The 25996-nt window shown below is 56.6% G+C and overlaps 1 protein-coding gene across 5 annotated transcripts; it reads left to right on the top strand.

The window, feature by feature from the left end:
* Positions 1 to 700: 700 nt before the first annotated feature.
* GRAMD1A (GRAM domain containing 1A) lies at positions 701 to 24806 on the top strand. Of its 5 annotated transcripts, none has more exons than XM_067720099.1 (20): positions 701 to 841; positions 1704 to 2014; positions 10387 to 10597; positions 10702 to 10722; positions 11199 to 11283; positions 11412 to 11515; positions 11597 to 11692; positions 12444 to 12524; positions 15850 to 15962; positions 16137 to 16287; positions 16823 to 17021; positions 18033 to 18176; positions 19742 to 19860; positions 19953 to 20095; positions 20670 to 20773; positions 20860 to 21033; positions 21125 to 21212; positions 22428 to 22535; positions 22619 to 22739; positions 24350 to 24806. In XM_067720099.1, exons 2-20 carry the CDS (start codon positions 1743 to 1745, stop codon positions 24440 to 24442), a joined length of 2427 nt encoding a protein of 808 aa, XP_067576200.1. In that variant the 5' UTR covers positions 701 to 841; positions 1704 to 1742; the 3' UTR covers positions 24443 to 24806. The 5 variants fall into 5 exon arrangements, with proteins under 5 accessions (XP_067576200.1, XP_067576201.1, XP_067576203.1 ...); XM_067720102.1 differs by lacking the exons at positions 701 to 841; positions 1704 to 2014 and adding exons at positions 5924 to 6074; positions 10150 to 10259; XM_067720103.1 differs by lacking the exons at positions 701 to 841; positions 1704 to 2014 and adding exons at positions 5924 to 6074; positions 10150 to 10263.
* Positions 24807 to 25996: the final 1190 nt, after the last annotated feature.

Raw genomic sequence — 25996 nt, 5'->3', positions numbered from 1 at the left:
AGTGAGAGGCCCGCGTACCGCAAAAACAAAACAAAACAGCAATTAAAAGACGTGAAGGAATGATAACTGACAAATGAGGGGTGATGGAGGCTTTTGGAAGGGAGGCAGGGGTGGGATAAAGCAGTCACAGGGGGACTCACAGTATGTGCTGGCTCTCAAATTGGGTGTGGGGGATCATGGGGTTCATTTTACTGTTAAACTTGGTAACTCACAAGTAGGATGCAGACGTCCTTTACCATGTGTCGATTATTACATAATAAAGTTGGAAAAGAGCTAAGCCACGGGAAATGCCAGCTTTTACAGAGCAGGTGGAGGAGACAGAGCTGTGTACAAAAGTGAGGTGGAGCTGTCAGTGGGATGCCCTTGAGGCCGAGAGAACCCACCAGAAAGAAGAGGGGTCTCCCAGGCTCCCGCCTCTAGGAGCAGGGCTGGAAGATGCGGACTGGAGAGAGTCTCAGATTTGGCCACCCGGGGGTGATGTCTGGGGTTGGAGGAGCAGTCCTGGGGGAGAAGTGGGGACAGGAGGGACATCGTGCTGGCTGCCGCCAACAGGAGACATGGAGCAATAGAGGCCTAGGGTGAGGACAGCCCCTTGCTCCACAGGCAGTCAAGAGGGAAGGACCTCTTCTGAGATATGAATGCCCCCACCGGCACCCTGCCCTTCTCCCAGGAACAGCTGGCCAGAGGGGAACATGACTCCAGCTGGACACGCTATGCCGCCTGACAGCGTCGTGACTCTCTGGCCAGGACTCCTGGCGGGGAGAAAAGGGCCTGGTCACCTGCCCTCACCCTGGAAGTCGGAGCAAACCCTGTGAGGACGGAAGGAGGAGGAAGCCATAAGGTAGGGGCGTTGGGGTGTCTGGGAGGGACTCTGGGGTCCAGGCCTGGCCTGTGAAGGTCAGGGTCTTCCCAAACCAGGGGAAACCCTCTCTGGGTCCCACGGGTCCTCCTTCCCTCTATCCGCAGTAGCTGGGTGCCAAGAAGCCCTTGCCACGTACTGCTGTGAGGACAGACAGACACTAACCTCATCTCGCCAGACCCACGAGGCCTCCAGGATCATAATCACAACGGCAAGAGCTGGCCTGCTTCCCTCCCTTTGTGTGTCTTGGGAGGGGCAGTTGCTGAGCAAACAGGGAAGGGAAATCCTGGATTCTGCCTCTCTTTTCCGCTTCATCAGCCCGTTACTCAGGCCCAAGGGCCTCTAGGGCCCACTCAGGCCTGGCTCCTTCCCGGCCCTGTGTGTGGGGAAGGGTGCTGGGGTGGTGGGTATATATTCACCCAGGGCTTGGCCTTGGTGAATTCTCAGAAAAAATAAACCCCAGTCTAGGGGCATGAACAGAGTTCACTGACCACTTATTGTGGTCCGGGCCCTGGGCTGGGCCCTACACTTGTCAGAGCTCCCTGACACTGCCCGGTCACCCTAGGATGTCGCTATCTGGATCTCCAGTTTCCAGAGAGGAACCTGAGATTCAGGGTCGAAAAGGAGGATGTTGGCAGAGGTGGGAATCCCACCCAGACCTCTCTGACCCCCACACTGTGCTCTGAAGCTCAAGCTCACCCCTCCTCCCGGAGGAGCAGCAGGGGGAGGGGGAGGGGCAGCAGGGGGAGGGGCAGCAGGGGGAGGGGCAGCAGGGGGAGGGGGAGGGGCAGGGTTTGCATGGGAACTCTCCCCTTCACCTCTTCACCTCTTCTTTCTCCCCCAGAGACCAAGACCCCCCAACCGGGCAGGCAGAACTCCCCCCATGGCTGAGTTCCTGCCCCTGCTGCCTTGCGCACCCCTGCTGACCCAGGACGGCGGTGCCCAGGACTCACCTGTCCCCCCAGCCAAGTGGCAGAGCCAGCAGCCACAGGGTGGCAGGGCCCAGGGCCTGGCCTCTAAGCCCTGGAGGCTCCCAGGGGTGCCCTCCATTCAGATAACGCCAGCCAGCGATGGGGAGTCACCCCCCTGCACCCCACCTCCCCAGCGCCTGCAGCTGCCAAGGACCCCAGACCCGGAGACTTTGCCCCAGGACAGGTCAGACCTGGGTGGTGGGGTGGGAAAGGGGTTCTCTCTCTCGGGACCCACAGGGTGGGTTCCCTGTGGCTGGCACTCCAGGTGGGGAGCTGAAGGTCAGTTAGAATGTGGCCTTAGCCCCACAGGGGCCTGACTGGAAGCTGTGAAATAGATGCAGATGAAAATTGCAGCTGGGAATATGTGTTGGGATAACTAACTGAGCTCAGCTGAGCACTGCTTACTAAGACCAGAGGCGAACATTCTCTTTTGACCCGCCTGGTGTTTTTCAAACTGTGGGTCATGACCCATTTAAGGGCTGCTACACAGCAATCAACACTCCTCCCCAAATAGAATCAGGAGAGAATCGAAAATAACAGTGTTAAAAAAAAGAAGAAGAAGAAAACAACACACTGTATGAGGCAGTGAACAAGTGTGGCTTCCTACAAATTTTGTGACATTACATATACAGCTGTCCCTGGTGTCCATGGGGGTATTCCAAGACCCCTGCAGATACCAAACTTTGCAGATGCTTAAATCTCTTATATAGGGCTTCCCTGGTGGCGCAGTGGTTGAGAGTCCGCCTGCCGATGCAGGGGACACGGGTTCGTGCCCCGGTCCGGGAAGATCCCACATGCCGCAGAGCAGCTATGCCCGTGAGCCATGGCCGCTGAGCCTGCGCGTCCAGAGCCTGTGCTCCGCAACGGGAGAGGCCACAACAGTGAGAGGCCCGTGTACCGCAAAAAACAAACAAACAAATCTCTTATATAAAATGGTGTAGTATTTGCATATTACCTACTCACATTCTCCTGTATACTTTAAATTACCTCTTGATTACTTATAAAACCTAATGCAGTGTAAATGCTACGTAAATGGTTGCAAATACTGTGTAAATAGTTGCCAGGCGGCAAATTCAAGTTTTGCTTCCTGGAATTTTTTTTTTTATTGAAGTATAGTTGATTTACAATGTTGTGTTAGTTTTCGGTGTACAGCAATGTGATTCAGTTATACATACACACATATATCTATTCTTTTTCAGATTCTTTTCCATTACAGGTTATTACAAGATATTGAATATTGTTCCCTGTGGTATACAGTAGGTCTTTGCTGTTTATCTATTTTATATATAGTATTAATCCCAACTCCTAATTTATCCTTCCCCAGCACCCCAATTTTTTATACAAATATTAAATTATTATTTTGTACACCTGAAACTAATATATTATGTACTAATTAAAAAAAATTGAAGTGTAGTTAATTCACAATGTTGTGTTAGTTTCAAGTGTACCCCTCCTGGAATTAAAAAAAATTTATTTTCGACACTTGATTGGTTGAATCCACAGATGTGGAATTTGCAGATACAGAGGGCTGACCGTATTTTTAAGTGTGTACTTGGAAACCAATGTAAAAGGTATTTCCTGCTGAAACTCTTGGGGAAAAAAAAAAGTTTAAACAAAACTTCTGCATAGAAACACTACCTCTGGCACAAGGAGACAGGAACAGGGAGGTTCAAGGCTATAGGAGGAAAGAGGAAAGAACTACATTGGCCTTGAATAGAAATGTCCATTGTGGTTTCTTCCAACAATGAACATTCGATAAGAGTTAAAGTTTATGAAGTAGGGCTCTGTGTATCAACGTGGAGAAGTCTCAGAAACAATGACGGTTGCAAAATGATACAGTAGGAGCCTCATTGTGTATCTTTTTAGAAGACATTGAATAATAGGATATATTGTTAGTGGATGCATCTTGATGCAGAAAAAGGATAAAAAAATGTACAGAAAGAACACACACCAACTTCAGGGCACGGGGTACCTTGGGGGGCAGGAACAGAAAAACGAGGGATGGGGAGTTGGTAACTGTAACTGTAATCATTTATTTCTTAAAGAAAAAGAAAAAGGATCTGAAGCAAAAATGGCAAAATGTCCACATCTATTGATGTCATATATGCTTGGTAGGGACCAGGATGACTCTTGCATTTTTCCTGTTTGAAATAAGTATTCCCTAATTAAAAATTTTAAAGTATTTCAAAAGAAGAAACAGGCAAAGAGAAATACAAAGAAAGAGAACAGTGAGACAAAGGGAGGTGGTGGAGGGAAGGCCTGGCTGAGATCTGACCCTGAGATCTGACCTTGAGAGGCAGTCACGGGAAGAAGGGGGGAAGAGCTTCCCTGCAGAGGCAAAGCAAGTGCAAAGGCCTGGGGTTAGGAATGTGTCTGGGGAGTTAGAGGAACAGCAGGGAGGCTGGGTAGCTAGAGGCTGTGAGCAAGGGGGAGCCAGAGGAGAAGTAAGACTGGAGTCTTAGGCAACAAGGGGAGGACTTTGCTTTCAGCGGGACTGAGAGGTGGGGCTCCAGGAGGGCTCCAAGCCCCGAGGGCCCTGACCTGACACCAGTTCACAGGCTCCCTCTGGCTGTGTGTGGGGAGCAGACTGTAGGGGCGGGATGGGAGCAGGGAGACCAGGGAGGAGGCTGTGTGATGGTCCAGGAGGGAGGATGGAGGCTGGGCCTGGGTGGGGTCAGTGGAGGAGCCGAGTTTAGATTCTGGATAGACTTTGTGGGTGGAGCCCACAGGGTCTGCTGAGAGACTGGATGTGCGTGTGAGGGAAAGAGAGGGTCAAGAAAAGCTGAAGTTTGGGGCCTACCATCCACGAAAATGGAGAAGCCAGTGGGTTTTTTTGGAGGGAGGGGGTGTAGGGAGGGAGAGCCATGGGAATGGAGTTTTTTTCAACAGCTAGGAACAGCCTGTCCTAGAGGAGCGGGGAGCAAGTCTCTGTGCTGGGGCGCCCGTGGCCAGGAGCTGCGAGGTGGGACTCCCATGTCTGTGTTCTCGGACAAGGGGTCCAGGACACCGACAGACTCAGGCAGCTGATAACTCAGGCAGCCGCTGCAGAGACAGGCGCAGGTTATGGCGTCACGGGAGGGTTGCGTCCAACAACAGTGACCTCGGCGAGGCACTTCCCATCTTTGAGGCCAGGCTTCCCCTTCTGTAAAAGGGCAGTCCCTCCACCCCCACCCCCCACTGTCCTGTGGGAAAGTCCTGACCACAGAGTTAGTGGGATCCCCAGGACTAGGTGCCTTGCTTTAAGTCAGATAAGCGCCAGGGAGGCTGGATTCTAACTCGGGCTGGCTGACGCGGGCTGGGACCAAGAGGGGTCCCCAGAAACCAAGGCGCTGGGCCCTCCGGGGGCCGACAGCAGGGGTTCAGAGATGCGGAGAGGGAGGCGGCCTAGGGCCCCACCCGCTTCCCGCCAGCTGCGTACCCACAGCCGCAACCCCTCCGTTTCCCCGAATCTCCATCCCACCCCCAGCTCCACCCCACCTCTCAGGTTCCGCCCCGGGTGTGTGTGGGGGGTGCCGAGAGCCCCCAGCCTGGGTCCTCACTGGAGCCGAGGACCCCTTTCCCGCTACCAGGGGAGCGGGTCGGGCCTGTGCCCAAGCCTCTAGCTGCCATGGCGGTGTCGTGTTTTAATCAAGTCTGTGTTTTTCTCCTGTCTTTCCCCCTCCCCGGTCCACTTCTCCGTCTCTCTCCTTAGAGCCTCTGTCTGTTTCTCTTGCTCTCTCCGTGCTCTGGCGTCCCAGCCGCCCCTCTCCATCTCTGTCTCGCTCTTCCTGCCCCAGCGCCCCGTCCCTCCCTCTCTAATTCTCCCTCTCGCGTCTCTCTCCCAGTGGCCTCGCTCTGTCCCCGCCGTCCCTCCCTCGCCTTGGCCAGCCCCCCGTGGGTCTCCCTCTCGCTCTCACCTCCTGCTCTCCCGCCTCCCTGCGGCCCCTTTCTCCCTCCAGGTAACTGACTCTCTCCATCTAGGCCCCGCCGCCCCTCCCCGCCTCGGCCGGTCCCTCCCCTCCCCCCTCCCTCCCGCGGGCGGGGGGCGGTGCTGTGACGCGACGGGGCGGGGGCAGGAAGGGGGAGCTGACGCTGCGGCTGCCTCCCGCGGCCCCGGCCTTTTGTGCGGGCGGCGGGCTGCGGGCGGCGGGGTCGGGTGCGGGCGGCGGCCGAAGGAGGCGAGGCGGCTGCCCAGCGGGGACGCTCAGCCGGGCCCGGCCCTGCCCTGCGGCTGGGCGCGCCCACCGCTCCGCATCCATGTTCGAGTGAGGACCGCGGCGGGGGCGGGGGAGGTTCGGGAGGAGGTCGGGGGGGAGGGGGCTCCGCGGGCTCGGCTAGGGGTGGCGCGGCAGCGGCCGAGGTCCGGGAGCTTGTGCACCGGGGGCCGGCCAGGGGGAGGGGAGGGAGGCGTTGGGGGCCCATGGGTGCGCTCGGGGATGGGCCCTGACGGCGGGGAGGCCCCCGGGGCCGGTTCGTTGGCTTGGCGGGGCTTTGGCTGGGGGACCCGGCCTTCCGGGAGCGCCCGGGCCTCCTTCGCCTCTGCCTGGGAGGCGAGAGGTGTGCGCGAGGCTGACCCAGGTCTTCGGGCCTGCGGTCGAGGCAGGACGCAGACGAGCCCCCTCCGGCCGGGCCCCCAGATCCCGGAGCCCGGGGCAAGCCCGGGAGCAGCCTCTCCCGGTCTGGGCCCCCTCCCGCCGTTGTGATCTGTTGCTGGGCCCGGGGCTGCTCGGATGGGGGCTGTTGCGTGGCTGGCCGGCCGACCGCGTGCGTGAGATCCTCTGGGGTCGTGGGCACGGAGTTGACCTACTCTCTGTCTGGGCCCAGAGTATTTTAGATTTTGCACTGTAGGTGTCTTGGAAGTGTGTATGTGTGTTTGTGTTCCTAGTGTGCAGGCAGCTGTGATCCTCTTTGGCTCCGTGTGTGTGTGTGATTTACCTCGAATTCCATCTGTGGCTCCATGTGTTTCTGTAAGCTCCCTGTGTGTGTCTGATTGTGACTGTAGTGTGGGTCTGGGGCTTTGTGTGTGTGACTGTGACCTTCCGTGGCTGTGTGTGTGTAATGTATCTCATCCCGTCAGACCTATGCATGTCTGATTGTGACTTTGGAGTGTGTGTACATGTGTCTAAGTCTCCTAGTGTGCAGGCAGCTGTGATCCTCCTTGGCTGTGTGCGTGTGTGTGTGAATTTATCTGGGATACCATCTGTGGTTCCAAGTGTCACTGTAAGCTGCCTGTGTGTTCAGTTGTGACTTTGTAGTGTGTGTGTGTGCATGTGTCAGGGGCTCTTTGTTTGCTGCTATGACCCTTTGCCTCTGTGTGCTTATAATTTGCCTCTGAACCTGTTAGCTCTGTGTGCAAATGTAAGTCACCTGTGTGTGTCCATGTGTGACATTATTGTGTGTCTGGGGTCGTTGAGTATGACTGAAACGCTCTGGGGTTGTACCTTTTTATCTATTTCTGGTTCCATCTTTGTGTGAAAGTTCCTGTGTGTCGCTTCATGACATTGTTGTACGTGCCTGGGCTTCCATGTGAGCAGCTGGGACCCTCTGGGGCTTTGTGTGACTGAGAGAGAGACCCCTTGTGGCTCACAGTGAGCCTGGGATCCTCCCTCCTGAGACCTTGGCTGTACCCTTGACTCTCCGGAGCAATAATCGTAACTGATGCTGTTCCGCTGTTACAGTTTATAAAGCATGTCCCATGCATGATTTCAGTACCTGGCCACTGTGTTGTCGAGATGTGTCCACGACTTCCCGGGGCTGCATTTTTCCCAAGTCCTTCATGGCTGTGTGAGTGTCAGGGCTCTCTTGTCGGTCAGCGACAGCAGCTGACATGTCCATCCCTTGCCACGTAAGAGCAGGTCTTTGCTCTGGCTTCCCCTCCAGATGGGGAATGCCATGAGAGCTGAGCTGACCCTAGGCTTCATTTACCTGGCTTGTGCACATGTTAGCTGGGGTCCCCTGTGACTGTTCTTTCACTGTGTGGCTCTCTCTGTAACTGTGGGAATGTTACTTGCTTTCAAGTCTCCTCTGAAACTTTCTCGTGCCCATATGTGTGAATGTACCTGGGACTTTGCATGGTTTTCTGTTTCTGTGACCCTCTGCAGCTGCGTGTGTGTTGTGCATGCATGCACGTGCATGTGTGTGTAACTTCTGGGACTTTGTGTGTGGCTGTGGCGTCCTTGTGTGTGATTGTGCTGAGACTCCGTGGCTTTGTGTGGGACTGTAATATACCTGTGATACTACTGCAGGGTGTATGGGGGGTGAGGGGTAGGGGAGACTTCTTACAACTGTGGGGAACTGCAGTTTGCCTGTGACAGTGGCTGTGTGTGAGCCACGTCGAGGTTCCCTTTTGTGCACACCTGTGTAGGCCTCTGCCCCTCTCTGACCGGAGGGAGCTGTTGGCCTCTTTAGGCCCGGGAAACCGGAGGTGAGGTGTCTGCAGTGACAAAACCCCATTCTCTTCCAAGTCCCTGAGCCATGTCACTGTGTCGGGCTCCTCCCTTCCCTCTGCTACAGCCTGCCTGGTTGGGCAGCCTCCGGGCTGTCAGGCTTGAGCACTTCCTCTTTGTCCTGCCAAGGAGCGAGATCTGGGGGCACAGGCTGGGCCCTGTCTGTGTGTGTCGGACTTGTCTGCAGGCGCCTTCCCTAGACCTGAGGCTGCAGGAGAGTAGGATAGGTGGAGGGGGGGTCTGCATTTCGGGCTAGAGAGGCAGGAAGATGAGGCAGGGGAGGAATGTGGTCACCCCTCCTTTAAACCCTTCCCGAGCTCACCAGGGCCGTCAGGGTGAAGCCCGAACACCTGCTCAGGGCCCAGAGGGCCTGCAGGTGGGCCTGTGGCCTCCTGTCCTCCTTCCCCAGCCCCGCTGGCCACCTCGCTCCTCCTCAGACCTGCCAAACTCAGTCCTGTGCCGGAACTCACTGTTCCTGCCCCTAGCTCAAGTGGTCCCTGCACACCAACCCACTTAGCCCTCCTTATCTCCGTGGTCCTCAAACTTGAACATGCATTAGAGTCTCCTGGGCCCCACCCACACTTCCTGATTCAGGAGGTCTGCGGTAGGTTCCAGACTGCATTTCTGACAGCTTCCAGGCACTGCTGGCGCTGCCCCTGTGTGCAGCGCTGCCTCACAGCACTGACCAGTGTCTGAGATCATCATCCTTATTTACATGATCTCTTACTGATCGTCTCTGTTCCCCCATCAGAATGTCAGGTCCCTGCGGGCAGCTGTTGGGTCTGTCTTGCCCACTTCTGTGTCCCCAGTGCCCGGTGCAGGGCGGGTGCTCCGTGTGCACTTAGGGGTGACTGACTGGGGCTGGCGTTCGTTTGGGCTCCAAATACCAAGCTGAGGTGTTTGTGCAGGGTCAGCGTGGCACCTCGGCAGCAAGTGCTCTGGGGTGGCGGCAGGGCCGCGTGTTCCATCTCAGCCTGACAGTCCCTACTCAGCCCGAGCACCTTCCAGGTGGTGGGCTCTGTGTATGTATGTCCTCCAGACAGCCCTGGGAGGTGGATACCGCTGTTATCCCCATTATACTCAAGAAGAAACTGAGGCACAGAAAGGGTCAGGCACTTGCCCAAGGTCACAGGGAAGTGGTCCAGCTGAGATCTGCAGCAGTCTCAGCCTGCGGAGGGTTGGGCCAGTGGTACCCTTGGTGGAATCCAAGTTTGGAGGGTGGGGGGCGCGGGGGGGGGTCAATCACTCATTCAGTCTACAGGGGCAAAAGCTTGCGGAGCACCTGCTGTGCGCCAGGCCTCATTCTAGGCAATGGGGTGCAGCTGGGAACAAAACCCCCTTCCCCTGTGAAGTGCACCTCCTGGTGTGGGAGGATTTGAAACGCGTGGGGGAGAGAGAAGAGGGAGGGGGCTCGGGAGAGGGGATGTGGTTTACATGGAGGGGCGAGGGAAGGTATCTTGGAGAACTGGCCCCTGAGCAGAGGCGGTAAGGACCTTGCCTTCACCTGGAGTCGAATGCAGGGGGAGAGGACTAAGCCAGGAGGTCCCTGACCTGAGCAGCGAGGAGGCTACTGCGATGTCCAGGAGCGGGGAGCATGGAGGCTGGGCCAGGCCGCTGCAGCAGGGGGAGGTGGGCCAAATAGAAATAATGGAGATAGATTTTAGAGCTGGACCATGTGGGACTTGCTAATAGAGTAAAAATGAGGGGTGAGTAGGAAAGAAGAAGACGCTTAGGTTTTCAGCTCAAGCCACTGAGTGGAAAGTGGTTGTTCAATAAATATTTATTGTATGAATTAATGAGTTAATTTTAAGACCGGCAGGCATTACTGAGAGCTCACTATGTGCCAGGCTCTGTCAGAAGCCCTTTACATGTACTGATTTGTTTAACCCTCCAGACAACTAGAAGAGGACATGCATTTCTCACCCTTGGATTACAGATGAACTGACCGAGGCCTGGGGAGCTAGGGGGCCTGCTCTGGGTCACATGGCTAGGAAGTAGAGCAGGGTGGGTAGGTGGGGATCAATGGGCTGATGGGTGGGCCCCCCCCACGCTGGCCTGTCCCCCCCACGCCGGCCTGTCCCCCCACCCCAGCCTGTTTTTCCCCACAATGCCCCTCTTCCTGTTCCCCCAGCACCACCCCGCACTCTGGCCGGAGCACGCCAAGCAGCTCCCCATCTCTCCGTAAGCGGCTTCAGCTCTTGCCGCCAAGCCGACCCCCACCTGAGCCGGAACCGGGTACCATGGTGGAGAAGGGGTCAGATAGCTCCTCAGAGAAGGGTGGGGTGCCTGGGGCACCCGGCACCCAGAGCCTGGGCAGCCGGAACTTCATCCGCAACAGCAAGGTCAGTTGCTGCAAGCCCAGGTGGGGTGGGGGGAGCGAGGGGGGGAGGGGGGGAGGGCAGGGGCATCCCGAGGCTCATTCTGACTCCATCCCTTTCTCTTACAGAAGATGCAGAGCTGGTACAGTGTAAGTATTGGGGCAGGGGGCCTTGCTGGAAGATGAAAGGGAGGGGGACAGGTGCTGAACCAGGGGCCCCTGGCTGCAGTAGTCAGAGTGGGTGCTGGGGTCAGCAGACCTGGGGGTCACATCCTATGCTGCTACTTACATGCTCTGTGACCTTGAGTGAGTTGCTTAACCTCTCTGGGTTTCTCTCTCCTTGAGAAACAGTTCTGACCTTACTAGACTGAAGGGAACATTCACTGAGAGTCAGTGATACTGGTGGGTACGTGGTACAGGACCTGGCTTAGGTGGCAATCAGTAAATGGCTCTCGTTATGGTTACTCTTGTGTTAACAGGCAGTAGGAGCCAGAGGTGAGCTAGACACTGAAGCCTCAGAGAGGCTCCTCCCAGGCTGAGGAGACTGAGGGGTGCTGGGAGCTTTGGGGGACAGAATTAGGGGTGCGGCCCCCTGTCCCGGTTCTCACCTCCCAAACTTCCCCCAGATGCTGAGCCCCACGTACAAGCAGCGGAATGAGGACTTCCGTAAACTGTTCAGCAAGCTCCCTGAAGCCGAACGCCTCATTGTGGGTGAGTCCCTGCCAGCCAGACCCGGGGCTCCCAGCTCTGCCCTCCTGACCCTGCCGCATGTGCCGGCCCAGCGGCCAGGACAGCCGTGTGACTCGGGTGTCTGCCCGTCTCTCCCTCGGCCGCCTCAGATTACTCCTGTGCCTTGCAGCGCGAGATCCTCCTCCAGGGCCGCCTCTATCTCTCCGAGAACTGGATCTGCTTCTACAGCAACATCTTCCGCTGGGAGACGACAGTGAGCCGACCGGCCTGGGACGAGGAGGGGCCCCAGGGCGGGCAGGGCCCTGGCGCCTTCTGACTTGTCTTTTGTCCTCAGATTTCCATCCAGTTGAAGGAAGTGACGTGTCTGAAGAAGGAAAAGACGGCCAAGTTGATCCCCAACGCCATCCAGATCTGCACGGAGAATGAGAAGGTTAGCGAGAGGATCAGCAGACAGGGGCCCCGGGGTCCCCGATCTTCACCGGCTCCTCTCTCCTCCCCACCACCCAGAGCCCTGTTGACTCAGCACCCAGCTTCTCTCATCTTCCCTTTCTCTTTATTCTCCCGACCCCAGCATGGGCTCCTGTAGTCTCTGACCCGGACTCCTGCACCTGCTCCTGTCTCAGGCCCTGCAGTCTGTCCCCTGACACAGCTGTTCAGGGATAGTATTAACAGAAAAATTCTATCAGCTCAGAGGCCTCCTCCACCGGGAAGCCTTCCCTGATGCTCCATGTATCATGATTGTTGCCTCAGGGTCCATCCAAGAGGGCTGCCTCACACCAGTGGCCCAGACGGGACTGGAGAAGGAAATGGGGCTGGAAGACTTCAAGCAGACTTCCCTTTGTGTTTTCTTGGCCAAAAGGGGATCCGTTGGCCACCCACTGTGGGCATAGGAGACTGGGAATGTGCCTTGGGCTTCCCCCAAGCAGCCCAGCCAGTTTGGGCTGTGAGCTCTGGACTGTGAGCCCTGGGGCCGGGGCTGGGGGCCATCTCCACATCGTGGTGACTCCAGGGTCATCCAGTGCTGGGCTGGGCACAGGACAGATATTCTGTGGAATGAGTGAAGGGATGAATGATTACATACATCAGCATGGAGAGCCGGGAACAGGGTGCAGCGGGTGGAGCTTCCTCCTCCCTCCAGCCTTGTCTCTCCCCCGGGGCTCACACACCTCTCTCTTCTGCAGCATTTCTTCACTTCCTTTGGGGCCCGAGATCGCTGCTTCCTCCTCATCTTCCGCCTCTGGCAGAACGCACTGCTTGAAAAGGTGGGCCTGGGCGAATCCTGGGCAGGGGGGCTAGGGGGAGGGCTGGAGTGGGGGGACCATGGAGCCAGAGATGCCAGGACTCGGGGAACTGGAGGACCCCTCCAGCTCTTCTCCATGGGCACCAGACCCCATGTGCCTGCAGCTCTTCCATAGGCCCCCACAGGGGGCCGCCACGGGCTCCGGTGCCACACCCTGCCCACGAGAAATGCATACTCACAACCGCTTAGTCAACACCTGCAAATCAAAAATGCTCCGAAGACGGGGAGGTTTTTGGTAAAGCAAAACCTGACAAGATGGGGAGGTTTTTGGTAAAGCAAAACCTGACTTGAGCTGACATGGTTTACAGTCCCTATCAGCACTGTCTAACAGAGTTTTGTGCTGTGCTGTCGGTATGGTAGCCACTGGCCACATTTGCCTGTTGAACTCTTGAAACGTGGCTAGTGTGACTGAGGATCTGCATTTTCAATTTAATTTCAGTTTTAATTAAACTTAAAACACCACGTGTGCTTCTTGTATAACACAGGTCTGTATTTATCTCAACTAATGGGACTTTTCATATGTTTGAGGACCAAAAATTAATAATGTGAATGACTGGGGTAAATCTTAAATATAGTTGTGACTCAGTATAATATTATAGTATGCAGTACAGAATATACCAGTGATTCTCAAACTCTGTAGTTTCAGGAATCCTTTGCACTCTTTAAAATAATTATAGACTCCAAAGGGCTTCTGTTTAAGTAGAGTATATCTATCAATTTATACTGTATTAGAAATTGAAACTGGGAAAATTTTTTTTAAAGTGTTCAGAGTTTGAGAAAGGAACAGAAGAAGGGCAGGTTTGGGAGACGTAGTGGTGCAGTGGGTCAGTGGGAAGGCCTCCCACAGAGAGTAAGTTTTTCAGTGTGTTTTTTATTTCTTTAATTTCTTGGCCTCGCTGCGTGGCATGTGGCATCTTAGTTCCCCAACCAGGGATCGAACCCGCGCCCCCCTGCAGTGGAAGCACAGAGTCTTAACCACTGGACCACCAGGGAAGTCCTGAAACTGGGAAATTTTTAAACACGAGATACACAAACACACATTACATTAGCCACCAGAACAATGATAAGGTCACATAGTCTCTGGAAAACTCCGCTGTACACTCATGAGAGAATAAAAGTGAAAAAGGCAAGTGATATGCTACTAGTAACACTTACCATACTTATGAAAATAATTTTGCCCTCATGGATTCCCTAAAAGCGTCCGGGGGATGCCCAGAAATCCTTGGACCACGCTTTGAGAACCTCTGGTATACACTGTACTTACTGGATCCTACATATAATATAGATATTTTTAGTGCTGTATTATAGTATAGGCAGTGTATTATCTTTCTTAAATCCCCAAATTTCTTAATTTTGAATCAAGTCTTACCCCAAAGATTCTGAGTAAGGGATTTCAGGCATTTACTTCTCACATTCTGATAGTCTGTTATGGGCCAGCCCTGAGTGGCTCTCCTGGAATGCCCACTGTGGTTGCATGAGCTTATGTGGCACGCATTCAGCTGCAAGTAGCTGAAAACCCAGCCAGACAATGGTTTAAACAAACAGACACTGAATTACTTCAGATGATGATAATAATAGCTAACGCTTAACAGAGCTATTGGGTGCAAGGGACTGTTCTGAGCTCTCCATGAATTAACTTATTTAATCATCACAGCCACCCTTCAAGGCAGTGTGGTTAGTATCTTTATTTCACCAGTGAAGCACAGAGGGAAAGCCTTGCCCATGGGCACATATGCTTTTCTGTGGCAGAGCTGGGATTCTGACCCATTACAGTCAGGCTCTGGAGTCCACTTAATCGCACTGATGCCCATGTAACAAGAGGTCTGGAGGCAGGCAGTCCAGGGTAGATTTGAGGGCTCCCTATGTCACCCAGGACCCAAACTCTTGTCCATCATTCCACACCATCGTCCTTCTGCATATTGATGTTTTGTCCACATGCTTGTTGCCTCATGGTTGCAGGTGGCTGCTACAGCTCCAGATGTCATGCCCTCAGTTAAGTGTCCCAAACATGAAAGAAGAAAGGGATGGATGGAAAGTGGGCATTCCTTGATCAGGAAGGGAAAGCCTCTTTTAGCAGACTTTTCCTTGTATTTCTTTGGCTAAGACTTGGTCACATGATCACCCTTGGTTGCACAGGAAGCTGGGTATGTGGCAAAGGAAAAATGAGTTGATATAAGCGAGTTATAATTCCCTGGGGCTGGGGAAGATTTTCACCCCAAACAAATCAGGGTTCTGCTGGCAGGAAGGGATGGTGGATAGATGTCAGGTAGGCATCACACAGTGGCTGCTACTGCTGGCTTGTAGCACCTCAGAAGGCCCCAACCCACTCCTCCAGCAGGGCTGAACTCACTTCCTGTCTTCAGGGGCAGCTCCAGCTATGGCCATCCTCAGGGGCGAGAGCACTGGAGCAGGAGCCCGAGGGAGGAACAGTGCAGTGTCAAAGTCTCCAAGGAGGACAAGGGTAGCCAGACTGTTGGGGATGGAGTTCAGCCCCGTCACCGAGTGCGAGTCACTGAACCCCATTGGTCAGATGCGGACCGTCCCTCCTTCACAGCACCCGAGCTGGGCCTAGAACAGAGCTTGGAAATGTCAGCTTGTGTGAGGCAGTGCAGTCCAGTGGTTAGCTCCAGGGCTAGACCAGCCCCCTGGGATCACATCTCAACACAGCCACTTCCTAATTGGATGACATCACCCACCTCTGTGGCTCAGCGTCATTATCTTAAAATGATGACAATGTTAGCACCTACTTTACAGAACGGTTTTGAAGACTTGTTGAGTTAGCATGCACAAAGGGTTAGAAGAATGCCTGGCACATGGTAACAACTCAGCGGATGTCAGCTGCTGGGACTGCTACTGTTCTTACTATTAGATCTCATCAGTATCATCCAGCCACTCCAGCCATGGGTAGCTTCTGAGGACACCTGGGAAAGTAGTTGGGGGCAGGACAGCATGGCAGGTGGGAGCATTGGCTCTGGAGTCTGGCTGGGTTTGAACCCCAGAGTTGACCTCAAGCACGAGTTCTCCACCCTGGGCCTCATATTCTCTGTAAAACTGGGAACTTTAACCTGTAGCTGTGGAAGTATTGTGAGGACCTAAGGGAGAATTCCTGAGCACACTGGCTCCTATGCGATGGGGTGCGGAGTGCGATTGGGAGAGGTCTGGGATGGGAGGTCATGCTCCCCCTTGTGGACACCAGGGGAACTGCTGAGGCTGAGGGCTGGTGGGCGCGGGTGGAAGGGCTCTGGCCCTGATAGGGTGGAGGCCAACCTACCGTCCTGCCTGCCCAGACGCTGAGTCCCCGAGAGCTCTGGCACCTGGTGCATCAGTGCTACGGCTCAGAGCTGGGCCTCACCAGCGAGGATGAAGACTATGTCTGCCCCTTGCAGCTGAATGGTCTAGGGTGAGTCGGTAGCTGGAGGCTGGTTCCGGGGGTCGGGAGGAGACAGCAGGGGCTGCGTGCAGAGCTCCTGGAGTCCTGGGTGGACTGAGGCGGGGGTACAAAGTCTGGGAAGACCAGGAGGGTGTGTGGGTGTCTCAAAGATGCAGCGGTCTTACTCCCTCTCTTTCTCTGTAGGAGCCCCAAGGAAGTGGGAGATGTAATCGCCCTGAGCGACATCACCTCCTCGGGGGCACCTGACCACAGCCAGGAGCCAAGCCCGGCAGGTTCGCGCCGTGGCCGCATCACCCCCAGCCTTTCCCGGGCCAGCAGTGACGCAGACCACGGGGTGAGCGGGCGCGTGGAGAAGCGAGGAGGGTGCTGGGTGGTGCCGGGGAGAGAGAGGGACAGACTGACAGATTGAGGGGGGACGGGGGGGAATGGACAGAGAAGAGGTAGATGGAGGGGTAAGTGAGGGGATGGATGGAGGGATGGGATGGAGCTGGGAAGATGGGCAAGGAGACTAGGCACAGGTAGGGAAAGAGAGAGACAGGCAAAGATGGGGCAGGTAGATAGATGGGAAGCGGGAGAGACAGAAGAGCCGATAGAGGGCTGGCTGGCTGGATGAGGTCGGATACAAACAGATAAGGCATGGACAGGACAGGCATAAGAAAGCTCATGGCCCAGGCATCCAGGACAGGCCTGGCTGAGAGGCTGAGAGGAGTCCTCGTCTGGGTGGCCCCAGGGCCCCCCGTAGCTCAGCGAAGAGCTACACATGACCTCCCCGGCACTGGTTCTCCTACAGTCTTGAAGCCTTCTGGTGGATGTGGGTACACAAGGGGCCCTTAGGCTGGGACAAAGCTGGATTAAGCTTTTCTCTGCAGGCAGAGGAAGACAAGGAGGAGCAGATAGACAGCCAGCCAGACGCCTCCTCCAGCCAGACAGTGACCCCGGTGGCCGAACCCGCGAGTTCAGAGCCCGCCCCCCCTGACGGGCCCGCCTCCCTGGGCCCCTTGGATCTGCTGCCCAGTGAGGAGCTGCTGACAGACACGAGTAACTCCTCCTCGTCCACGGGGGAGGAAGGTGAGGCAGGGCAGGTGGCCGATTCGTTTGCTTCGGGTACACATGACAAACCTCACTCACAGGGGCTGCACCGAGGGATTCGCTGGCTCGTGGGACTGAAAAGTCCACAGAGTAGGCAGCTAAGATAAGGCGTTTAAATGGTGTTGTTAGACATCTGTCTGTATTTAGCTCTGCTTGCAGGCAGCTTAGCGGGGTGGATAGGAGTATAGGCTCTGAAGCCAGATTGCTGGGGCTCAAATCCTGGCCGCGCTGCTTCCTAGCTGTGTGACTTGGGCAAATTATTCAACCTCTCTGAGCCTCATTTTCCTCATCTAAAAATTTTCCTCACCTGGGGTTAGCAATAACACTACCCACTTCATAGTGTTGTCATGGAGAGAACTAAATGTCTTAATACAGGTAAAGTGTTTGGGCCAGTTAGTAAGTGTTGGCTGTTATTATATCATCATCATCATCATCATTTCCATTTTCTCTGTGCCAACTTTATTCTCAGATAGCTTCTACTCTTGTGGCAGAGAGAGCCCCAGGCCTGCCCCAGACAAGCCTAGCAGAGGGAAAGCATGGTTCTCCCAGTGGCTGCACCAGAAGCTCTAGGGTTGGCTCTGACTGGAGAGCAAGCCCACCCCTGAGCCCCTCACTGTGGCTGATGGCCTGGCTTGGGACACACACACACCCCCATCCACCCACCCCTGAACCAATCACTGGGGCCGAAAGCTCAGGCTAACGGGCAGGCCCACCCCTGTCATCACTGGGACTGCAGGTGCGTGAGCCTAGGTGTGTGCTCTGCCTTGAACCCATGGTGGTAGCTCTGATTGTCTGGGCTTGGGGCACACGCCCACCCTCAAGCCATCCTGTGGTGGAGGGGGCTGAGTAGCTCCGTGTCTGTGTCCGCTCTGGTCCAGGAGGACGGGGCTGCCCAGGCACCCCACAAGGCCTGGGAGTGGGGAGGAGCGGTCACTCAGGGAAACTGAGGAACGCAGGCAGCCTCATCCCCTGTCCTTCTCTGTTGCCCAGCCGACCTGGCGGCCCTCCTTCCCGACCTCTCCGGTCGTCTCCTCATCAACTCCGTCTTCCACGTGGGTGCCGAGCGGCTCCAGCAGATGCTCTTCTCAGACTCGCCCTTCCTGCAGGGCTTCTTGCAGCAGTGCAAGTTCACAGGTCAGGGGCCGAGGTGACCAAGGTACACGGGAGGGGGTGAGGAGGGGCAGACCAGGAGACGGGCAGGCACCGCTGTGCAGATCAGGTGTGGCAGGCTGGGGAGTTAAAAGCAGCATCTGTGAGGCCAGAGGGGCTCCGCCTCTTACCAGCTGAGCGGCCTTGGGCCAGGTGCGGACCCTCTCTGTGCCTCGGTTTCTTCTGTGTGATGCGGGTGATACTAGTTACCTGCCTTGTCAGGGTATCAGGAGAACTAAATGAGTTAATACTAGACAAGTGCCTAGAACAGTAGCAGACAGTAAGCATTTAATAAATACGAGTTAATGAGCGCTCTGTCAGGCCCGTGCAGAGACCAGGACAGATGAATTCCAGAATCTAGTGAGAACAGCAGTAAACAGATACTCAGGCAGATAAGTGTGTATGTCGGAGAGGTGGCTGTGGTCTGGGGGGTGTTAGGAAAGGCTGCTGGAAGGATGTGGCCTTGAAACGAAGGCCTGAAGGAGGAACTTTCTTAGGGAAAGTGGAGGAGGTGGGAGAGAGGAGTCCAGGAGGCCAGCAGGGTACCTGCAAAGATCCTGAGGCTGGAGGCTGGCACTGGGAGAAGCCCCCTGCGGCTGGGTCCCTGTGGCCAGGTGTGGAGAGTGGAAGCCACAGCACGAGCAGAGGCAGAAGGGCTGACCAGGGGACTAGCAGGGAGCTCAGGAGGCTGCAAAAGAGATTCAAGTTGGGGAGGGCCTACTCAGATGGTAGTTTTCTCTGTTTCTTTTTTCTGTATTGATGAAAATGAACCACATAGAATCCCCTGCAGAATGAGTAAGACTATGCCTTGTGTTGGGGGCACTCGAGTCCCCCAAAACTATGCTTATATCCTGGAGAGACTGGCACATCAGACTGAGGAGCTCAGACTCTGTCTGGCAGTACTAGGGAGCCATGGAGTGTTGTAGACAGATAAGGGACAGGGTCAGGCTTGGCTTTAAGAAGCTACCGCTGGACCAGGGGTAGAGACGGAGGCCAGGAGCTCAGGGGGAGGCTGAAGAGGGGCCCTGGACAGGCAAGGATGGGCTGAACTAGGACAGTGCTCAGGCGGTCAGTGAATAGACGGGGAGGGAGTGTCCAGGACGAGGCTCAGGGCTCTGCAGGAAGCCTGGAGGACAGTGGGGCGAGGAGGGATGTGTTTGAGGAGATGCGGAGGCCAGTGGGTGTGAGGGGCCCTGGGGACTTCCAGGGGAAGGTGTTCAAGAGGTGGCAGGACCCTAGGTCTGAGGCTCAGGGGAGAAGCCAGGACTGGTAAGGAGAGGAGACTGGGGCTGCAGGAGTAGAGGAGGTGGCCCAGGAGGGCTGAGAAGTGTAGGCACGAGAGCGGTCCCAGCTCTGAGGATCATCAACGTCTGAAGTTTTGGGCGTCCAGAGGGAAGACGGGGCAGACACCGGGGTGGGGGCAGGGAGGAGGCGCAGGTTTGGGGGCAAGTCCCCAGAGAACTGGAACCTTCCAGAAAGGCTGAGTCTCCTACAGCCTGTGGGCAAAGGACTGGAGAGTGGTGTCTTCATTCTGCCCCTCCATCCTCCAGACGTGACCTTGAGCCCCTGGAGCGGGGACAGCGAGTGCCGCCAGCGCCGAGTGCTGACCTACACCATTCCCATCAGCAACCCGCTGGGGCCCAAGAGCGCCTCTGTGGTGGAGACACAGGTGTGCCAGGCAGGGTGGCCAGCGGGTGGGGTGGCCGGGGGCCAGGGTGGGGGGCATGGCGCTGACTCCCTGTTCCTCCCCTGGCCCCGCAGACGCTGTTCCGGCACGGCCCGCAGGCAGGCGGGTGTGTGGTGGACTCAGAGGTGCTGACGCAGGGCATCCCTTACCAAGACTACTTCTACACTGCCCACCGCTACTGCATCCTGGGCCTTGCCCGGAACAAGGCCCGCCTCCGGTGAGCAGTGGCCCGGCCCCTCCACCTGACCCCTGATGGTCGCAGGGCCCCTGCCCCAGTCTCCCCACCCCAAGTCAGCTGCAGAATGGTGGTTGCCACCGTGGCAGGCGAGCAGAAGTCAGGAACACCCCGAGGTGTTTGGCCTGAGCCACCAGAAGGATGGAGCCGCCATTGACCGGGAGGGGAAGGTGGGGAGGGGCAGGTTTGGGGGAAGATTGGAGCTCAGCTTGGGACTTGCTGGGATGTCTCTCAGGAGCCCGTGTGGAGTTGGACGCAGCAGCAAGATGGAAGGGGTTCGAGGGTGAGGTGTAGGCTAGGATGGCAGTCTGGGTGGGCAGTGCTGGGGCAGCGCCGAAGGCGGGAGACCTGCCCAGGTAGTGGGTGTGGACAGAGAAGGGGCTGCGGGCTGAGTGGGGTGGTGAGTGGGGATCACAGGGAACCCTTGGTGGGTGTCTGTTTTGTCTGTGGGTGACAAGGGGCCCTCTCTGAATCAGGGGAGGGAAGGCTGCCCCCGGGAATGGGACAGCAAGGCTGGAGTCAGAGCCTGACCCCCTCACCCCTTTCCCGACCCCAGAGTGTCCTCCGAGATCCGCTATCGGAAGCAGCCCTGGAGCCTTGTGAAGTCGCTCATCGAGAAGAACTCGTGGAGCGGCATCGAAGAGTACTTCCACCACCTGGGTAGGGGACAGGGTCCGGCCAGGGCCACAGACAGGGTCGGGGCCGGGCCGGGTGCAGACATGCAGGGTCCTCTCTCGTGTCTGCAGAGCGAGAGCTCGCCAAGGCCGAGAAGCTGTCTCTGGAGGAAGGCGGGAAGGATGCACGCGGGCTGCTGTCCGGCCTGCGCAGGCGGAAGCGGCCCCTGAGCTGGAGGGGCCACGGTGACGGGCCGCAGCACCCGGACCCCGACCCCTGCGCCCGGGTTGGCATGCACCCCTCAGGTGAGTTCCGTCAGGCCTGGGGTCTGGGTGGGGTGAGCCCGTCCATCTGGGTGGGGATGAGTCTGTCTGACTCCGGGTTGCTCCCCCGCAGGCTCCCTCAGCTCCCGCTTCTCAGAACCGTCCGTGGACCAGGGCCCCGGGGCAGGCATCCCCAGCGCCCTGTTTCTCATCAGCATTGTGTGAGTAAGGGGGCCGGGCTTGGGGGTCAGACAGGCCTGGATCTGCACCCTGGCTGTGTGAGCTTGGGCAAGTGCTTGGCCTCTCTGGGTCTCTGCTTACGTGAGAGCACGGGCTCCCCACCCCATAGCAAGGATTAAAGGAGGTGATGTTTGAGGTGCGCCCAGCAGGACTCCTCCCATGGTGTACTGCTCAGTCTGCATGGCGAGGTCATCCCTGCAGGGAGAGGGAAGCCTCAGGGCTCTGGCGGGGGTCAGAGGGGCCTGACCGCGCCCCCAGGGCTGGAGGAGCAGGCCCCCGAGGGAGCCGGAATTGGGTGAACCAGGAGAGGTGTGTAAAAGGAGCAATGTCACACTTCATTCAGGTTTTCTGTGCCCAGCCCTGAGCTGTGTGATGCGAGGGACACAGTAGTGACCAGCAGCCCTGGGGGGAGACAGACCTGGCACCAGACCAGAGGGATGGGGTGGTGATGGAGGAAACATGGGCGGAGGGGACAGGGAAGCCTTCGGAGGCCAGTGAAGGCTTCCTCCAGGCTGGACAGGTAGGCCGTCAGGGAAGGCTTCCCAGCAAAGCAGAGGACTCTGAGCTGAGACCCCATGGGGATTAGGCGGGGAGAGTGACATGCACAGAGGCCGGGGCTAGGGGCACGGTGCTCTGAGGAAATGGAGATGAGATCCATGCTCCCCGCAGACCCTGGGCAGTGAGAGATCGGCCACACGTTCAGCCTCTCTGGGCCTTAGTTTGCCAATAACAGCAGTCCAGTGAGGTGCTGTGCGGTGCGCTCAGCTCAGGGCTGCCGGGGTCGGGGGGGCGGCCGGGACCAGCTGGGCGGCTCTCATCTCTTTGTCTCCCCCTCTGTGCCTCCTCAGGATCTGTGTGAGGTAGGGTCCTGCGTCCTGACCTCCCCTCACCTGTGTCTCACCCTCAGCTGCAGCCCCTTGTCCTCACTCCGTGCCCCCAGCTCCCCCAGCGAGGTGGCCTGGAGTAGCAGTTGAGGGCTCGGGCATCAGACAGGCCTGGGTTTGAACCCTGACTTTGCTGCTTATGGACTGTGTGACCCTAGGCGTGTCACTCACCCTGTCTGAGTCTTAGTTTCCTCCTCTGAAAAGAGGGCTAATCATGGCACCCCTTCAAGGTGTGGTCACGTGGGTGACCCCCCACTTGTGGGAACGTTGGTATCCTGACTCCTGACCTCTGACCTCTGACCCTTCCCCCAGCCTCATCGTCCTCATTGCCCTCAACGTCCTCCTCTTTTACCGCCTCTGGTCCCTGGAGAGGACAGCCCACACTTTCGAGTCCTGGCACAGTCTGGCCCTGGCCAAGGGGTGAGTGGGTAGCCCCAGGGAGCTGGGAGCTTGGGGAGGTCGGGGGAGGCCCAGATCCCACTCAGGCCCTGTATCCCCCACAGCAAGTTCCCCCAGACGGCCACGGAGTGGGCGGAGATCCTGGCCCTGCAGAAGCAGTTCCACAGCGTCGAGGTGCACAAGTGGAGGCAGATCCTGCGGGCTTCTGTGGAGCTCCTGGACGAGGTGCGGCTCTGGGCTGTGGGACCCTGCATTCAGATCCCGAGATGCGGCGTGTGCATCTGGGCCTCACTTTCCTTCTCTGTTAAATGAGAAAGCCATTCATAGCCCCTACCTCCCAGGGTTGCTGGAAAAATCAGTGGGATGGAAGAAAGAACTTACTGGTTCTCATCCTGGGAAAAAAGTCCAGGGATGTCTGACTTCAGGCATGGCTCGATCCAGCCACTCAATAGTAGTAAGAATCAGTCTCTCTTACCAGGTCTTGACTCTGCCCACCCCCAGGGTTGCCTTTGTTTGGGGCATCCTAGGATGACCAATATGGTACCTACAGTTCCAGGGTAACATCCAAAGGTCACATTCCCATCCCTGAACCAGTCATAGTGGCCAGGGATAAGGCTTGGTCACTGAACCCCTCCCCGCCTATGAGGTGACTAAGGGGTCACGTGAGGGTGGGAAAGAGGTTCTCCGAAGGTTATTGGGATTTCATCTCCAGAAGGGGTTGCCCCAGACAACCACTGTAATTGGCTGGCAGCATCTGTTCAGACGGCCAGGTTCAAATTCTGACCTGTGACCTCGTGCAGGTGACTTCACCACTGGGGCCTTGGCTTCCTCCTCTGTAAACGGGATGATAATGGATGTTACCTCAAAGGCTGCTGTGAGGATTAAAGGAGTTAGCATCTGAGTAGGGCCCAGCTCATGCAAACACCTCACCTGCATTCACCGTTGTTAGTGAGATCCCGCAAAGCAAGTGCTCAGTAAATGTGGTGGGGGGAGGCGTCCGCACAGACGCCGGACGCTGGGGAGCATCTGGCGTTGGCTGGGTGCCAGTGATGGTGAAAATCATTCCTGGTCACTGTGGACTGGAATGCTGAGGCTCACCTTTAGGGGCCTCGTTGCACCCTGAAATCATGCTCAGAGGGAGATGCTCACGCAGGAAAGGGCTGTGCAGGACAGGGGAGAGGGATCATTGAGGCTGCGGTCCCGTCGCTCAGAGAGAGGGAGGTCAGGGCCTTCCCATCCTCCGTTCAATTCTGATGATTTTCCTCTCTCAAACTGCCAAGGGCATGGGATTGACTGCACAAATTAATACTAACAGCAGACACCAATTGAGCCGGGCTGTTCTAAGAGCTAAAATGACCAACTGATTTGTTTCTCATGGCCAGCCTCCGAGGGGGGTGCTCTTGTTACCCCCCATCTAGTAGACAGGAACGTTGAGGTAGAGGCATTCCCAAGGTCGCACGGCAGGGAGTAAGAATAGCTAACGTGTACCCAGCACCTCCTGTGTGCCAGGTCCTAGGCGTCCACCCGTCAGATCCCTGAATTAATCCTGTGAAGCAGGTATGTTACTGACCCACGTTTCAGGGACCTGGGACGGTTAAGGGACTTGCCCAAGGTTACCCAGTAAGTAGCAGAGCCAGGACTTGAACCCAGGCCACCTGGGCCCCTTCCACCTGCTGCCTATGAGAAGTAAAACTGGGTGCAGAATGGCTGGGGTGCAGAGGCACAGGCTGACCTTGGCCTCTCTGGACCTTCCCCAGTTCCTCAGCTGCGGCATGTTGGGGGATGCATCGCCCCTCCCAGCACTCATCCCCCACCCTGCCCACCTCTTCCCCCAGATGAAGTTCTCGCTGGAGAAGCTGCATCAAGGCATCACCATCTCAGACCCTCCCTTCGACTCCCAGCCACGGTCCGACGACAGCTTCTCCTGAGGATATCTGGCCACTCGGCCATCTCCCCAAATGGACAGATGGACACAGAGGCTCGGTGGCCACTGCTGGCTCGGTGTGAGCGCCGGGAACCTCCCGCCCACCCCTCCCAGTGGCCCGGCCAGGGGCCACGCAGACATGGGGACCACGGAACCGAGATGCACTTTAGACCAGCGTGTGAGTCCAGCTGCCATCGCCTGCCCCGCCAGGGCACCGGCCCGGCCTTCGGCAGGCCCCCCACTAACTTATTGTGCTCGGCTGGGGTTATGGGGGGCACCTCCCGGGGTGCACGATTCCCTCAGCTCTGGGTTTAATGTATTATATTTATTTGGGGCTGACAGCGCCCCAATAAAGGGTTGGAAATGGCTGTGGTTGTGCCTGCGGGGCCCTGGCAGTGGGTGGGGGCCTCCTGTCGCACTCAGATCCCGCGGTGGTAGGAGGGGCGCACCATCCATTTTCTGGGGCCACAGTCACTGACGCGACCTGGAATTCCTGAGCATCTGTCACAAGCTTTGCACCATCAGGCTCCAGTGCAGGGGCTGTGAGGACAGCCTGGTGGCTGGTGGCTTGGTTCAGTCCTACCTCTGATACTTAGTGGGCATGTCGCCTGGAGCAGGTCAACCTCTCTGAGCTTCGGCTGCTTCTTCTGTACAGTGAGCATAAGAATAGTACCTGTTGGGGACTTCCCTGGCGGCCCAGTGGTTAGGACTCTGCGCTTCCACTGCAGGGGGTGTGGGTTTGATCCCTGGTCAGGGAACTGAGATCCTGCATGCCGTGCTGCAAAAAAAAGAATAGCGCCCGTCTCCCAGGGTTGTCAGAAGTGAGTCGTTCTCCCGGAGGGCTCTTTAAAAAGCAGAATGCCAGACCCCACCCTCAGTTTCCGACTCAGCACGTCTGGGGCGAGTCTGCTGAGCTCCTGCACTTCCAACAAGTTCCCAGGTGACGCTGATGCGCCAGGGACCCCACTTTGAGAACCGCTTTATAAGGTTTCAAGGAGTTAATAAAGGTGGCTACTTATAACAGGATCTGCACAGAGTACGTATTCAATAAACGTTACTATTATGGCAGGAAAATTGAGGGGAGAAAAAAGTGAGTCATGGAGTGGGGACCAAGTGTGTACCAGGCTCTGTGCCAGGGTCTGATGTTCATTTAATTCTCACAGTTACTCCAAGAGATGGAGACAAACAAACGGTTACATGCCTGGGAGGCATGGCCTAGCCCCTGGTGTCTCCACATTTAGATACAAGGGCCCCCCTTCAGGACCCCACACCAGCCTGTCCAGGTTGTGGCCATCTGGACCCCATCTTACCGATGTGGAAATGGGCCTAGAGGCAAGGTCTCGGTCCAGGTAGAACCTAGGTTTGTCTCACTCAAACCCTGTTCTGGTTCCAGAGTGAGTGAGGTGGGGTAAAGAGAGACCTTTGACAAGTCACAGTCAGGCTGTAAGAATCTTAATTGATGGCTTGGCGCAGAGGACTGGAGGAGAGGCTGCATGGGGCAGGATGGACCACAGGTGACAAAGGGCAGAGCCAGCCTCCTCTAACCTCTAGCTATGTG

This window comes from Pseudorca crassidens, chromosome 20, assembly GCF_039906515.1.
Source record: "Pseudorca crassidens isolate mPseCra1 chromosome 20, mPseCra1.hap1, whole genome shotgun sequence".
NCBI lineage: Eukaryota > Metazoa > Chordata > Mammalia > Artiodactyla > Delphinidae > Pseudorca > Pseudorca crassidens.
This window is presented reverse-complemented; position numbering and strand designations above follow the sequence as displayed.

Bases quoted from the DNA above. Each gene is read 5' to 3' on its own strand.
- GRAMD1A (XM_067720099.1), top strand. From the start codon at position 1,743: ATGGCTGAGTTCCTGCCCCTGCTGCCTTGCGCACCCCTGCTGACCCAG. The intron at 12,525-15,849 runs GTGGGCCTGGGC...CTGCCTGCCCAG, and splicing joins AGAACGCACTGCTTGAAAAG to ACGCTGAGTCCCCGAGAGCT. The intron at 21,034-21,124 runs GTGAGTTCCGTC...GCTCCCCCGCAG, and splicing joins GGTTGGCATGCACCCCTCAG to GCTCCCTCAGCTCCCGCTTC.